The sequence below is a fragment of the Cyprinodon variegatus genome, unplaced genomic scaffold (assembly GCF_000732505.1).
Source record: "Cyprinodon variegatus isolate N-32 unplaced genomic scaffold, C_variegatus-1.0 Scaffold2442, whole genome shotgun sequence".
Lineage (NCBI taxonomy): Eukaryota > Metazoa > Chordata > Actinopteri > Cyprinodontiformes > Cyprinodontidae > Cyprinodon > Cyprinodon variegatus.
The window spans coordinates 9,999-27,245 of NW_015152895.1; the positions used below are offsets into that span (position 1 = coordinate 9,999).

The following is a 17,247-nucleotide window of genomic DNA, read 5'->3' on the forward strand; positions in this document are numbered from 1 at the left end:
TACCTTTTCAATATTTTTTTTCTGATAACAATTTATTTAAGTAGTTCTTAAATGAATAATAATTCAGAATTGAATAGAAATACTATTTATTGACCAGCAGAGGAGAAATTCAGGTGTTTCAGTGTAACAAAAAAGATGAAAAAAGCAAACAGGCTATAAAATATGAAAAATAACTTATACTTTACAGCAAAAAACAAAAACACATCTCAGAGAAAAAAAGAAAATTTCAATTGTTATAAAGACAAGCTCAAATTCAATGATAAATATTCAACAAAGAAAATAGAAGCAGCCTATTTACAGATAAATTGGGAAAAATGTAAAGAAAAAAGTATAGAGGCAGAAAACACATTTTAACAAGTAGGAACATGTAAAAAAACTTTTATTGCACAAGGTGTCATTATTTTTTCAGGTAAATATGAAGCAAAGAAAAATAAACGGTTCGCTCATATTCTTGATTGTATATTTTTTATTACGTTTCTATGCTTTTGTAGAGCATTATGTAGAGGTGGAGCTTCAAACATCTCCTTCTTTCCTTTCCTGACCCTGCAGGTCATTGGGGGTTTGGTGTGGATCCTGGTGGCTTCGACTCGGGTCGCCCCGGACAATCCTCTGGGCTGGGTGATGTTTGTGTCAGTCTTCTGCTTCGTTGGGACGACTCTGTGGTTTTTCATCTTCGCCTGTGGAGGCAATAAAAGCAGCTTTTGGCCTGGCGTGGTTAGACACACACTTTGATGGCTTTATTTTTGTAGATACAGGACAAAACAAAGACAGTGTTCTGATAATAACCCTATATATATATATATATATATATATATATATATATATATATATATATATATATATATATATATATATATATATATATATATAAAACACTATATATTCACTAATGGTCTCTCTTACCTCTGGTTGCAGGACACAGGTTTTCATTTCTTGGCGGCTGTTTTCTACCTCAGTGCGTCAGTGGTTTTGGCCTACGTCACCATTCAAAATAAGAATTCTATGGGTACATTTGAGGAACTGAAGATCTACCGACTGGACATTTCTGCTGTGGTATGGAAAAATACCTTAAAATACCTTAAATTGAAAAGGTCTTACAATTAACTCTAACCATTATAACTATGATGCTGTCACCATAGCATATATTGTTTAGGTCATATCAACTAAAATGGATTACTGGGTTCTAAAAACTTTTATTTACTACTATTTATTTTTTTGTAAATTTTTTCAACATAATTTCATCCTTTGTTATCCCATAAATGGCATGGTATGGTCTATGGTGTTCTAAAGAAAACATAAAAAGTTTTAACCTTGAAAGCATGGTTTAAGAGATGGTTGATAATTGTCTTAAACATTTACCTTTAATTTGAAAAATCTATTGTAATTTAAAAAAAAAAAAAAAAAAACTAATCCCTGAGCAAAAATGCTATAAAAATAGTTGTTATATGAATATTGCAGCTTATGGTGTGGGATATTTCTACTGTGGTGTGGATAAACAACACCAAATTAAAATAAACTTCTCCTAATAGAAGAATTTGAAATAGATTTTAAACATAATATCTTGGCTTGAAAATGTTTTAGAAGTGATTAACCCTGACCTTTGTGACTATGAGGCCGTCACCTGTAACATATATTGTTTTGGTCAGATTTGGTCAAATGAAAATGATTGGGTTTTTTGTTTTGTTTGTTTGTTTTTTAAACCATAAAGCCACGGCATGGTGTTTTAAAGAAAACATTAAAAGTTTCACCTTGACAGCATGATTTAAGAGATAATTGTCTTAAACCTTTACCTTTAATTTGAAACATCTCTTGTAATTTTCAACCAAATGAAAATTAAAAACTACTAATCCCTGACCAAAAAAGCTATAAAGAATAGTCGAAGATTTTAGTCCTCACACCTACCATACATCATTAGAGCTTGATTTCCCCATATAGGTTTTTACTCATTTGCATTCTTGCATTTCCAAAAATCTTATAAAGAGAGAGGTGACATGGGATTCCAAAATTCCATTTTTTTTAAAGTATCATTTAGTAAAAGGATATTAAAGATGGCAAATAATTTCCTAGATTATTGTGATGGACCTTGACTCATTTGGTGGGTCACAATTCCAGAAGGAATATTTGATGCGAAGACAGAATGGTGCATGTCAGGCACAGAACAACATACATTAACTAACATTAAAACAAAGTGGTGACTGCATCATACTGAGGGATCAAGACCTGGGGATTAAGATGGATTTCATTTTCCAGCATTGCAGTGAGCCCATAACCTGACAACAGCCAGATGCATGTCTCGCTCCGCCTAGCTCCACAGTGGAGCTAGGCGGAGCGAGACATGCATCTGGCTGTTGTCAGGTTAGTGAGCCCAAGCACTGACCCAAATTACCGGTACCTAAATAATAGGTTTAGCTGGTGAAAAATAATATTCTGAACGCCTTGCAGGAATTAAGGAAGGAATTTCGACAGAAAATATGAAAGGTGGTGCTCTAGACAAAAAGGATGTCCTGAAAATGTTACCGCTTTTCAGAGGATTTTCAGAGTAGAGTGGGCAGAAATGACCAAAAGTATATGTTTTATGATTCCAGCGTTTTGTTTTGTTTTTTACAGAGTAAAGAGCTAGAAAATGAACTCTCTGCATTTAACCCATCCCCTTGGGGAGCACTGTGGGGTTAAGGGTCTTGCCCTGAACCTCTGGATTCCCAGTACAGTGCCCTAACCACAAGGCCACACTCCCCTAATGTTAGACTGTAAAGAATCAGAATGTGAGCAGAATATTAATTTAAACATTTGCACCTGTAAGAAAAGAGATTGTTGCATCTGTTTTATCATTTAAAAGCTCTAAACGGGTATTTTTCTTTATCTGATAAACTCCAAGAAATATAGAGTATATTGCATAAATTCCCATCTACACAGATAAACGTACCAGAGTGGAAAGATTTCAAAATATGTTTTGCCATGTGTACATGATAGCTAAGTGCTTTCTGAAACAGTTATGTCACAGCTCCATCTTTCTCCAAAACTTTCATGCAGCTCTTTACCATCATGTTTCTGTGATTACTTTGAATTGGTTGAGTGCACATAATGTATCTGGTGGTTTGCTGACCTTTTTTTTTCCACAGTGACCAATGCCACAGTTCGTTTCTGTGGCAGTGTCACAGTACCACCAGTGGGCCCTGAATACACGGTGGTGCTGCTTGTTGCTTTTTATGAACAGATACTGTTTTTGTCTCTCTGTACCCAGCGCCTCATCTAAACAAAAGTTATTATGCTGAACAGCATATTGAATAATATGTATATAGCATTTTTATTTTCCTTTACCAAAAAATGTCATTTTTCACTGGTGTATTTTCACTGTAGATATACTATAGTTAGTGCAAGTATTGCATACAATCCGAGGGGCGTCTCCCAAGGTCAGAAATGATTGATTCCAGTCTTAAACTAAATACTTTTCTTTCAGTCAAAAAATAAAATCCAGATTTTTTCATTTAGGAAATTTGTATGAAGCTAACAGTATTCCAAAAGTATACCTCTCTGTTTGCAGGAGGTGTCCAGATATTTTAATACTCTTTGTTTTTGTAGGTGATGTCTCATGTGGCTACTCTACTCTACTTCCTCCATGCCATTTTCTCTGCAATCAGATGGAAGAGTGCCTGAAGCATGAATCTCCAGACATGAAGTGAGAGATAAAGTGGTACATTTTTGTTTGACTCTTTCTTTAAAATGAAGGGATAAATGTCAAAATGTTACGTTAGTGTAAAAGAAGCATACCATTCTGCTTTTACTACTTCATAAGTTGCTGTTGTTGTGACAAGATAAGGGACTTTGTTCAACCATTCAAAGTAATTTTAAACTTTTTCTATTCCTTTAGAATATGTATACTTATTCAGATAGGACTTAAGATTGTCTTTGATTTCAATTTTGTCTGACATTTTATTGTTTATGTCTCACCTTCAATGAGTAGCTTTTCTGGGGCGAAGAAATATTTTATGGTTTTCTTTGGCCATTTTTTGTTTTCGATGGATGTGCCATAGTTACATTTCAATTATTTCATTTTTCCAATTGCCATAGAATAAAATACAGTAAACTATTACAGAACATTTGTTTCAAAAGTGTGTAGCAGGAAATGTAGAGGTCACAACTACTTATAAATTTGTGCCAACTTATAGTAGTCAAAACTTTCTTGAAGAATTCCACCACATAGTTTCACTGTGTTTCTTTTTCGTCTGTTTTCTTTATATTTTAGATTTAAAAAATTCAAATAGATTTTTCTTTTTGATTGACCTTGTTTTTTATATTTCTTTTACTAACAACAATCAGTGTGTTGTTTCACATTTTTATGACTGATATTATGGAGTAAATGTTAACATTTAAGATTGTTAATGGATGAATTCACTTTAATGTTTTGTTGATATTCTTTGTCACAAAATAAATACTTTTAAAACTGGAAGGTGTTGGTTTGTTGAAGATTTAATCAGAAGAACAATTAAATACAAAGGACAAATTAATGCAATTTAATGGGATTTGTCTATATACAAATGAGACTCAAATATCTGCGAGGATTAAATCAACCTGCCATTCTGACCTTGAATTAAAAAAAATTAAATAAAAATTCTGAATCTGATCTGAACCTGGAGGTTGTGTTGCTTTTAGTACAGAAGAGAAAAGCAGCATTTAAACTGAAAAGAATTAATTCATTTTATTGGATCTTCTTCTACCCCATAATAATTTTGCTTACCTAATTATACATTAATTTGCCCTTCATTCTATGACAGTCAACACTGTGGTGACCATGGTCTTTGAGTTTGACTTTTAATGCAATACAGCATGACTTATTTTTTGGAAACTTCAGAAGACTCAGGTGGAGATTATGTGACAAACAGACCACAGATTTGTTAGACTGAAGTGTCAGCTGTAAAATCAAATAGTGAGCAGCTACGGGTGGAGTTGGGGGTGGGGGGGTGGGCGGTGAGTACAAAGAAGTTTCACTCCACTTCATTGCAAAGTCAAATACCAGGCTTTCTGCTCCACTACATTTCTAGGAAGCAAGTTGTTAGTCATTCCTTTTGGCTCAGATCAGCTTGTTAATTTGCTTTTTTTGCTTTCTTGAACTGCAACTGGCCACACTGTTCTTCTTATCACTAAGTTCATTCTTATGAACAGGAATCCTGTTTTAGTTTTTTTACACACCCGGGTGAAATGGTAGCTCATTGACAGGCATATGCAGACCTTTGGTCTGCTGAGGAGGTGGTAACTACATCAAGGGAGAGGGACTAAAACATGCAAGATAGCAGCCCCTGAGAAGTGAATTTGAACACCACTGTTTTAGAGATTTGCATGAAGCTTGGTTGGAAGTTCAACTGAATACACTGGATTACTTACCCTCATGCAATCAGAGGCTCATCCATATGTCTAACAGCCAATTAGCATTCAACTGTACCTCCTTGTAATCCAATCAGCATCCGAGTCCTGCTTAAAAGAATCTACCAGCTATCAAGAGACTTTGACTCTGATGTCCCTGATTCAACCCTCCTCCATCACCTTCTCCACCATCCTCGTCAGCTCCATCTGGATCCTTCTTCATGCTGCCGCTTGCCACTGTTGAAGTAATTCCTTGGACTCATACTGCTCTCACAAGGCATCCCCAGCTGCTCTGGCGGAAGACCGCCCTGTTGAGCCTAATTATGAAAGAGGTTTCTTCACAAGGGGAGTTTTTTCTCTCCACTGTCGCTTCATGCTTTCTCATTATGGTGGTTCATATGAACCTGTTCCTTATTCCAGCTTGCATCAATCTGCATCCCATCCCTGTTCCGCCACCATTTTCAGGCCCAGAGCTTCATCTCTGTTCTCATTGAGCAGCACATGCATATAATCAAAGTAAAATTCATTGTTAATGTACCCCACCTAGGCCTGAGCACCAAAGTCATACAATATGTTTCAATATCTCAATATTATTTTTGTGAGTTTTTCAGGTTGAAATGACATTACACAAATGGGAAAAAGTCAGAGCAGATATTTTTTGTAGGCATGAGTTGTTGCCATTTGACCAAATTCTCAATGAGTTCTCAAAGCAGAGATGCTTTTCTTTGCGGTAAAAGATTTAATCTTAAATCTCTATTCCATAGAGAAATGTGAGGATAATCAAGACTCTTATGTTTTCTTTTTGGTGTGGTTTTGAATAAAACATAATAATCAAAATAGGTGTCCTTATTTTTTGTGACCTTTTTATGCTAAAGTTCTTTACAGGTGGTGTAGAATTTATAGTTGTTCTACTCATCAACACGTTATATGGTTTCTAAAAGTTACACAGCTCTGTAACTTACTCTGAAAATTATACAGCAATGGACTGATTTAAAAAAAAATTCATTTATACTTTTGATTACTTCAGTTTACTTTCAGTAATTGTTTTTGTAAATAATAGTCAGACACAATTGCTTTTACAAGCAGACCCTTATGACTGTTGCCATAAGGTTCTTCTTGGTACTTGTATAGGGAAATTTATTTAAAATTATTTAGGGAGTAAAATCACATACATTGGGCAAGGAGGTAAAAAAAAAGAAAGGTGGGATAAGAACTAAAGGGAGATAGAGAAATAGACAGGAAAGACTGCATGAAAAGAGAGAAAATAATACAAAACAGCAGATCGGATTAATTGACTATGATAGAGGCATTAACTTTAGCATATCACTGTGTCAGAGTGACAGAAAGGATTGGGTCTGAACCCATAAAAGAACAATGTTACATTTTCCTTCTCTGATCAGTTAGCCTAGCTTTGAAAAGTAATCCAGGTTTTACATGGCTGACAAGTTATCAAACGCAAACAAGGCTGAGAGATTTAAGAGCTTCACCAACACATTTGCTGTGGATTATTACATAGGGTACAATCTTATGATTCATTGTCGACATACAAATCTTTTGAGTCATGACCAAAAAGCCTTTTGTTTGAGAGGTTAATGCATAAATGTGTTCAATCACAGAAAGCTCTTTTATTTTGAATGAAAACTTATTTTAAAGTGAGTGTGTGCAATACAAATAAAGGCCACAGGGACCAGTAGGGCCACGGTGTCAGTGTTACCTGACAAAGTACTGAGCTGTTTCGTTATTCAACAACAGCAGCAACCATATCTTATAGGATCACTGCATGCCTCAGGTTACTAAATTCTTCCTGTAGTTGTTTCAGAAGCCTGTCACAGACCATCAGCTCTTGTTAAACCACCAAGCGGGCTGGATGCTTGTAAGGAGGGTGTGCCTGGATTCGCCCCACAACGAGGAGCTGTTGTGGGAAGGGATCCCACACACACACCCACACACATACACACAATAGCAGAACGGGTTTGTCTGCTAAACCTGGCTTAGGTATAAGGCTCAGTTACACCTGCTGTTACTCCGTTAGTTCAGAGGAGACCGGGGCGGTTGTTCGTTTGCTGTTGACTTAGCGTTGGACGAAGAAACAGGGTGAGATGGCTGCCACCACAGCACAGTCTATGGGGACCCTGCCCAGTGGAATGGGAATATGCACCACATTCCCAGATATTTTTTATCTGCCTGAACTGGTAAGAGGAAAATGATTCCTTCTTTTCTAATTCAGCTATGTGGCGATTTGGTCCCTTTTGTATTCTGTTTCACAATTTATTGGTTAAGATATTTAAAATCCATTGACAATATTCTAATAAATACAACAGTAATGCTACTTTTTTGTAAGAATTGTTTTTTTTTAGGATTTTAGTTTTTTAGTCCAAATGGCAAACAAACGAGACGTTTTTTTTCTTTTCTGATAACTATTTGATTGAACATCAATTAAGATAAGTTTTTTAAGAAGGGTAATGAGACAAATATTTGAATACAATTTGAACAAAAGAATCTAAAATCCCATACTCAAAAATAGCGTATAAAGATGCAGATAGCTGTTTTTAAATGTATATATTTTTTTAAGTGACAATTTGGTGTATAGTATTTTAAACAAAGGCTGAGCCCTTCAATTAAAAGTGTTTTCTTTTTAGAGAAATTAAGCATAATGAATCATTTCTAATGTGGGAGGAGTGCCTACATCATTTTACGTCTCATATTTCAGTCATATTGTGTCTCTGTTACCAATCCAATAATACGGTCAACCCTCTGTCTCACTGAAAAAAAGACAAAAGTAAATAAACAGAAAAATCTTTTATAAGGCCTGGAAAAGTACCTGCTGCAGAAGAGATACTCTCTTCAAATATAAAGATGCTTTGTCAGAATTAAGAAGAAAATGTAAAAAAAAAGAAAAAAAGAAACATCTGAAACTAAAGTAGAGAGTTAATAGGACACTTTGAAGAATTGTCTTTCAATTAATACAATAACTAATTGCAAAAGTAAGTTTAGGAAATTCCATCCATAATAATTAGTGTATAATTCAATTATATAATTCTTTCCTCACGCATTCCCTAATAATAATGGAAACCCATTAGGTCCACTCATTCTTATTATTTCAGTGTCACAATGGGTTCCTAACTCATCCTATATGTAAGAAGGAAAGCAGCGTTTTCCTTGTTTTATTAACTGACAGACATTTCGGTTACCTTAATAAGGTTTTAAGAAATGAATAACGTTCTTTTCATTGTTTGGCATAAGGGGTTTAACGCTTAATACAAAAGACTACATACACAACATTAAACATGAATGCAGAAAATTCAATTATAGAACATCTAGTAACTAGCAAAAAAAAAAAAAAAATTGTACATTTCTCCAAAAGGGGTTATTTGAACAAATAAAGAAGATACAATGAGAGAGACTGGTACAGAATAATGATGGGTAATGTGCAACAATGCATTACAGCAGCTCTCTGTACTTTTAAATTTCTTTTAGGCTCATTATTCTTCCCTTTGTCTTTTATATTTTAAGTAATTCAATGTACCAACATTTTTTGTGGGTATATGGAGACAGTTGCACTGTATTAACCACCTTACTTATCAAATGTGTATTGAGTTTTTTGAAGTATTCTGAAAATGTTTATATAAATGCTTTTAATAATTGATGATTTTGGACAGAATCGTTGGGCCTACTGATAACCTTGGTCCAATATTCTGACCAAAAAGTCAGAACACAACTTCTGGGCTTTAAATATGCAGGTCATGACAATTGTGCTTTTGTTCTAGAAGTAATTTTATATAAGCATTTTAAAATAAACAAAACCAAAAGTGGGAGAATGCATTGCAATCCAACTCATGTCTGTGGAAATCCTTGTTATTTATTTATTTAATTCTTCCACATTTTATAGGAAAATGCATGCAAAAGGGTTTGAGCAGCAGAGCAGATTATAGGAGTCACACCCAAAGTGCTCGGTTCTCTGCCAATAAGAAACAGGTTTTGATGAAGGAACCGAGATGCCGTGGTGCAACATCTCACTCAATATGACATTCTACAAACGGGCAATTCCATATCCTCAGTTTCTATATTCAACAGTCACACATACAAAGCAGGGTTTTATCAGAGTCTATAGAACCTAGGAGTCCAGAAGAGAGAATGGCATGCCTAGAGTCCTGACCTAAACCCAAACACTTGTTAGATCACATTAGCTGGGCTATACATGGACGTGATCAACACACTTTGCCTCTGTAACCTGTTTTAGGAGGTGTGGGGCTTTTATGGCTGTGAATGGTACTTCAATACAACAATGAGGGATCTGTTTGTTATCTGAATTAACTATTAAACTGCCTATGTGTTTGTTTTGTCAGACATAGTGCAGGGCCAATCCCTTTGAGATAGCTTAGCAAGACTCAATAGCAGACTCATTTCTTACATGACAAAGAAGATTTTAGCAAGTTTTTCCACAGTGAAAATACACAATATCGTGTCTGCAGTATATTGTCATTTTTGCAGTTCCCTGTACTTAACAATGGCGTCTTTTTCATAGCCCAGAATGAATATACTGTTTCATTGTTTGGCATGATAAGTACTTTTTTATGACAAAACCAAAAAGAAGTTCAGTTGGCTAAAAACCATTAAGGTCAGACGGAGAGACTGTCATTTAAAAAATCTACTCTTTATTGTGAGACATTCATTAGTTTAATTCATTCTTTATGACACGATTGCAGAGAAATTTAAAGCTGCAGAAAGCTAAAGCCAGGCATACGCTACGAGTTTTTGCCCCTTTTGGGCAAATTCTACAGTCGTCTGAGAATATTTTTTTGGAGAAAGATTTGGGGTTTTTTGGACATACAGTGTGAGCAGGTAGATCACATCAGAGCATGGGGCCATACAGTGTAAGAACATATGTCTGTGAACTGAGAACTTTTAAACCCTGCAGTTTCATAATACAGTTTGAGCTGTAGCTGAGTACAAAGACTGAAAATGTTGCACAGTGTATGCCCAGCTTAATTTGATATTTTTGAGCAAAAGGGGGTAATACAAGGCAATTTTATTCTTAGAGGAAACTTAAATAAATGTTAAAACAATTGATATTTAATAACAGATAATATCAATATTTACACTTTAACAAGGTTAAAGAAAAAAAAACGTTTAAAAAAGTCTTTTTTGTATATAATTTGAGAAATTACAAGTTTACCATTTTTATAATGTTAAGATTATGGTAAAAATGCAACATTTCTAAAGAAAAAATGCAAAAAGGCTGGTACAGAAAAAAAATGTCATAGATTGTTTTATTTCAGGAATAAAACATAAAAGATGTGTTACAGTAAATTTACCCAAAATAATTTGCTTGATTGATTCTTATTGAAATAAATGGATTCCTTTGGTTTAACTCCTTGGATAAACTGGAACATGGTTTTACGAACTATTCACGCCCTTTCTTTCTAAACAGTCTTTGCTGTGACCACTGAGTTGTAGCATAGGTTCTATGAAAATTCCAGTGAGTTTAGTCAACAGTATCATATGGTGACTTAGCAATTAAAACCTCCCACATTCAAAGAAAGGCAACTGTTTGTTTAGTCAACACTCAGAGAGGGATTGTCTCTGAGGTGGATGACTTGCTATTTGCAAACTATGTCTCAACAATTTTTACCCAGTATATAAAGCTTCTATAGACTTTTTAAATATTTTCCGTTTCACCACTATGAAGTAGGTTAATTCTTGTAATGGACCAATTAATTTTGGCTTTTAGTATTAATTGAATATTCAGTTTTCAAGGAGGAATTGTTATAAAAGCAAATTACAGAATAAGATTGTGAAGGCAAGAATCTATGGCATGAGTTAACTTATTTTAGTGAATGATCTACAATTCTAACAAAGTCAACATGCACAATGCACAAGCATAAACATAAACCCTCCCATGTGGGGTATTTGGTTAAAATTCTCTTTATAGGTTGCAAAGAGACTATATTTGGAAAAACCTTTAACTGCAATTTATTAAAAAAATTTTAAAGTTCATTTCACAAATTTACAGCTGGAATGAGGCTACACCGATATTCTAACAAAATAAATGCATCTCCAACTTCAAAAAATTGCTTTAATTGGTTACAAGTAGTTGAATTAAGTTTGCCAAACTTAAAACATTTAAGTTTTCAACTTATAAACTTGATAAATTCCTCTGGATCGACTTGATTGAATTACTTGTTACCAATTAAAGCAATAAATTTAAGTTGGATCTGCATTATATCATTGGGTTGATATAATGAGTCCAAGTTTAAAGCATCTATCTGATTAAATGCTGTGAGATTGAAGGATTTGAAGATTGACCTTGATCTCTATTAATAAACCCACTGTGTTTAATCTATTAATTCTACTGGCCACAAAGAAAAGCTTAGCATGATTCTACTTTTACAATGATTGACTGCTGTTATCATAGTCCTGGGTTTGAAAACATCACCTTGTATTCAGAAGACAAGTAAATGTTCCTTCTTCCTGAGTCAATTTGATGCTATTTTCTCTTTGCATTTGACAAATATGCTGGTGTTCAAGCAGCTTCCTTGAACCTTGGTGTTTCTTTGTTGTTCCTCGACCAATTTCCTTCTTTTACAGACAGAACAGATTCAGATGAGACAAAATGTGAAACGGGTTGGTGTTTCAAAACCACATCTTTTACTAATGTAAAAAATGCATTTGGAATTGATTAAAGGTATAGTGGAGGATGTTCTTTTTCTGGGTGGATCACCAAAATAAGTGGTGCTCCTAATTGTCATTTTGGTAATATGTTTACATAAGTCCGTCCTACGTGCTCAGCCCCATTTTCACTTACCGGTGGTGAGTCTGACAAAGTATAAGAATTGCACATCTTCTTTTGGAAAGTAAGCTTTTATGAGCGATGCAAACAGCAACTTTTAAACAGAGCGTGCATGAGGAGAAATGGGCTCACGCGTTTAACAGGCCTCTCGTGAGCGGGTAAAGGGTTGTGCATGTGCATTTTTTTTCATAAATAAAAAAAACCAAACTCCACTATACCTTTAAGCAGGCCTTCACTAACACTCTGTCATCATTGCAACTTTAACATCTTAATTCTCAGGTCTATGACTTAAGTTCAAGTTTGTGCAAATCAACACATTAAAACAAACTCAGGTCCCGATTGTATTCAAGATCAGGAGAGAAATCTGTTGAGGACCATAGGGAAATAAGTTTTCTTTAAACCAGAAACTAGAAAATTTGAACTAAGATTATTTTTAACTAAACATTTGGGGGGTTAATGTTTAACATTTAGCATTAATATATACCCAAGAAAACTCCTCACCTTTTTTTTCTGTTTTTCTTTGACTGAAGATGGTTGACTTATGAATTATCTAGTCTTGAAACAATGGTTCAAATTCATCGTTTGAATTATTCATTTAATTACTGAATAGAAATCAGAAAAAAAGTACTGAATGTCAGTTTATCCTTAAAGGAAAACAATGGTACATTATCAGGGTCACTCCAACAATGTTAAGACTTTCTCCTAACACGCTCTGTCCAGATCTTTGGAGGCTTGGTTTGGATCCTGGTGGCATCAGCCCATGTGACCCCACCAAACCCTTTGGGATGGGTGATGTTCGTCTCTATCTTCTGCTTCGTCATGACCTTCCTGTGGATGATCTTGTTTGCTGCTGGCTGTCACAAGAGCAGTTCTGGCTGGGCTGCTGCTGTAAGAACAATGTGAATTTAAAAAGATAAATAAATAAGATGGTAGGAAGAAAAACGTATGCTAATAGGTGTGTATTTCCTTTTTTGTACATGCAGGACTTTGTCTACCATGGACTGGCAGTAATCTTCTACCTCAGTGCAGGAGTTGCTTTGGCTTTCATTACTATGCTTAGTAAAGGTGGTGATCTACAGCTCTACCGGATTTATATCTCAGCAGTGGTGAGATTTAGATTTTTTCTTAATTTGAAAGGGTTCACATCATCTCCCCAATTTCCCTGAATTGTTGTGTAAAGAATTTTCTGACTATAAAACTTATTTATTCCCTTATAACACTATTTTATTTCTGATCCTGTTTGAATTATGCAAAAAAAACAAAACAAAAAAAAACATGGAGGCATTTTAAAAGACTTTTCCTCATGTAGACCAATAAGACCAATAGATAAAGCTGAATTAAACTTGTATTTTAGACTATGAACCTTTAGCTTTTCAATTTAAGCTATGCAAGACAGGGAATATATGTCTTTATAATGAATATTTTTCTGAGCTGACTAATATTTGATTATCAATTCAAATTGAAAAAACACAGACATTATTTATCTTTATGCTTTTTTTCTCATCATTCAGGCCTTTCCTTCTTTTTTAATCAATTTTAACAATGTTTAATGATAAATTCCCTGCCAGTATCTATTTACACCATTTAAAGTAGTAGATGGACAAGCTTCTCCTGGCTTTATGGCAGTGAAGCTCATCAGAGTTAGTTATTTCTTTAACTGATCTGTTGCCTGTTTCACTTGTTTTTCACACATGTTTTTCATGGTTATAAAAGTTTCACTGATAATATACCCACTTGCATTTTTTAAGTCACCTTATTAGGGATTCATAATACAAATGACTTTATTACATCTTGAAATAGTAAAAGGATATTAATACAAAAACATTTGATGGCATTCTAATTGAATGATTAGAAGTAGATAAGAAGTGAGAAAAATATTCAAACGTCTACAAAGACAATGCAAAGTGCTTTACATGATTAAAATATAGGAAAATAAAACAGAATTAAAGTACCGGTAAGTAGCGAAAAAAAAAATGCAGAATTTAAAAAAGAACATTAAAAAAACTTGGACTAAAGAAAATAAAAAAAGTTGAACTAATGATGTTTCAGTTGAACTGTTTAACTAGAACAGTCGAAGGCAATCCAAAACAAATGTGTTTTTAGTCTTTATTTAAAGGAACTCAGACTTTCCACACTTTTACAGTTTTCTGGAAGTTTGTTCCAGATAAGTGGAGCATAGGAACTTCTCCATGTTTAGTTCTGGTTCTAGGTATGCAGAACAGGCTTACAATCCTCAATGCAGCTATCTGGGTTTTTATTTGCCTCTCTTTATCAAAACTCTGCATGCAGAGCATAATTCAGTTGGTTTATGTAAATTAGTGCATCTTAAACATGTTTTGTGATTTCATTGATGATATTGTCATATGTTATGTGTTAAAGATTACATTTCTGCTTTTTTCTATAGTAACATTTAAGTACTTTTAAGTAAAATTATTCCACCTAACCCAGACAGTTGTTAATGATAAAATGTTTAGGATTCATGTTTTCTTTCCTTTTGAAGGTGTTTGCCTTTGCTGCCACATTCCTCTACTTTATCCACGCCATTCTCTCTGCCATCCGATGGAAACACTTTTGAGGAGAAAAGGCCAAACCTGCAAGAAGAACAGAGCAGCATCATTATTGTCATCTTTGTACAACTTTAGATTTCCACAGAAACCTAGTGATTCCTACTATATAGTCATTTCTCATTTAAAATGCTGTTAGCAACTATTTCATCAGCTCTCATTAAGCTTTTGATCCCAAATCTATTGTTACATAGGATTTTGGGTTGAGGCTTTCTGCACCAAACAGACATTTAATGTAGACATGTATTGTTGTATGTGGCCAGAAAAATTATGTGTATAGTTTAAGAAAACTTGAATAAAAGGTCAGTTTGGAAGAGAAAAATATTATTTTATCTTGGAAAATCACATTAGAATATAGGTGTCTTGATCATTAAGTATATGATTTTTTTTCTACATGTCAAGGAATTTATGCTGTTTTTACTGGTTTCTAAGGTAATTATAGTTGATTGAAATGAAAAACACTATCTTAATTGTCTTTTTATATTAGCTGCTAAGTGAAATTATTGGTATTTTTAGATAGGATTTGAATTACAAATGAGTTACTGGGTTAAGAGTTACAAGTTAAAGTTTAACTAAATGAAAATGAAAGATATATTTCATTGAGTTTATAAATAACATAAAACTCATAACAACTAGAGCCAGGTTATATTCTACACAGGTCTTTATTTACATCCAATTACATACGGTAGAATCTAATTTGGTCCAAATGTCAAATCAGTCCAGTTTATGTCAGTGCAATCTAATCATATGTGCCTTAAGCAGACATCATTTATTTAAGTGTCACATTTAGATATAAAATAATATGCAATAAACCAGAAAATTACAGGGTCAGGTATCTAAAACATAATTGAAATAAACCAAAATGAGCACCGATTTTGATAATAAAAAATAAATATTTATATTTTATTAGAAATACTATGCTGAATTAATTTATAAGGCTTTCAATTAACAATGATTTTTCTATGGTATTAGAGGATTCAAAATAATCTGCTGTTAAACTTATTGCATCTTTTCAATTGTATTTCAACAATTTAATGAATAAACTCCAAGTGTTTAGAAACGAAAGCCTCCTTCAAGTCAGTTTCAAGTCAGTAGCCTCAAAGGACCCCTCAAAAACATTACAATAACTTTCTGTCAATATGAATATGTTGGTAAAAATAAAAGATGATTCATTGGGAAAACATTCCAACTAGAGAAGTCCAAGAAATCGATGTTGCTTTTAAAAGTTGGTATCTTATTAATAAACATAAAAATAATAAACATGTTGCCTTATGAATTTAATTTAAAACAGAAGATACATAATTGTTCTTAGGAAGCATTTCTAGTTGTAGGTAGCACTGAATCAATTTGCAAACAAGCTGAATAGAGCCTCAAATGTTGTCAACTCAGAGGTGACATAAATTTAAGATCTAATTTCTCAGATAAATCTAATACAACATAGTTGTTTGTTTTCTAATATGCTCTTCACAATAAAAAACAAATAGGTTATTTGATAACTCTCTAAACAGGCATAAGTCAGAGTATATTTTGTTATAATTAATCCTTGTAAATTGATCTTAATATAGAAAGGATTTACTATTATCTAATTAAAATAAAATACAATTAAAATTTTAAAATTTAAATTAAATAAAATTTCTTGAGGCCTAAATGCACAGTTGCTTTAAAAGCTATTTGTTTCCATGTTTATATTCCCAAAGTCCCCTTGGCTTTTCAGATTGTCATGTGAATGTGTTTATATCACATTCGGGCAACGGTCCAGGTACAAATCAAAAAATAAATTAGCGATACAAATTTTTACTATAGAGTTTAAATTTTAAGCAATACAGATTTGATATTGTTTGATTTGAAGATTTTCTTTATTTCCCTTATCCAATGTTTAGGCTGTAGACAGCTACATCATCCACTCGGACACATAAGGAGAACGTTGCAAATTTGACATTGCAAAGTTCTGTGCACAGACATGCATTGTTAAAACAAAATGATGATTTAAAGTAGTCTAGTCTGGCTTCTGACTTTTATGTGTTGTTTAATACATAGTGAGCAGAAACATGTCCTGATTACACTGAGCCTAAGGAGGTTTATGTTATAATTTCATAGAATTCTGAATAGCAGCTAAATCCTTGCTACTTTTGCAATGTTTTAAACTCAAACCATGTACATATTTTCTTTTATTGGCTGTTTTGATTCTCAAGCATGAATAAAAACTGTTTATCATAAATACTTGTGCACATTTTGTAATATTGTCCAGAAGAAGTATCTTTAGAGAACATTTATTGATTGTTTTTCTATCAGTATCTAAAGAGAGATACGTATAGATGACTGTATCATTAACCATAAGACACATTAACGTTTTCTTCACATCAATAAAAAGGCTAGGTTAAACCCTCACTTAAAGGAATAGTACACCCAAAACATGATTAGCCTTCATTTTCTACTCACCCCCATGCTGAACAACACCCTGGAGTACTTTTTTGATATCTCAAATGCATCTGGAGATCTGGGAGGCTTCTTGCTGTCTGCTGACATTCAAATAAT

General features: G+C 33.7%; 2 protein-coding genes across 2 annotated transcripts in view; both read left to right on the forward strand.

Moving 5' to 3' along the window:
* The window catches only part of LOC107080877 (myelin and lymphocyte protein-like), a 9,708-nt gene extending 5,694 nt beyond the window's left edge, over nt 1–4,014 (forward strand). Inside the window, exons 2-4 of the mRNA XM_015369084.1 lie at nt 550–714; nt 916–1,053; nt 3,580–4,014. Coding sequence (XP_015224570.1) covers nt 550–714; nt 916–1,053; nt 3,580–3,654 — 378 coding nt within the window. The 3' untranslated portion in view covers nt 3,655–4,014. The remainder of the gene's footprint in view (nt 1–549; nt 715–915; nt 1,054–3,579) is intronic.
* A 3,301-nt stretch (nt 4,015–7,315) lies between these two features.
* On the forward strand, nt 7,316–15,278 carry LOC107080876 (myelin and lymphocyte protein-like). The gene is made up of 4 exons (XM_015369083.1): nt 7,316–7,550; nt 12,869–13,036; nt 13,132–13,254; nt 14,649–15,278. The coding sequence occupies exons 1-4, from the start codon at nt 7,458–7,460 to the stop codon at nt 14,721–14,723; spliced, it is 459 nt and encodes a 152-aa protein (XP_015224569.1). The 5' UTR covers nt 7,316–7,457; the 3' UTR covers nt 14,724–15,278.
* Nucleotides 15,279–17,247: the final 1,969 nt, after the last annotated feature.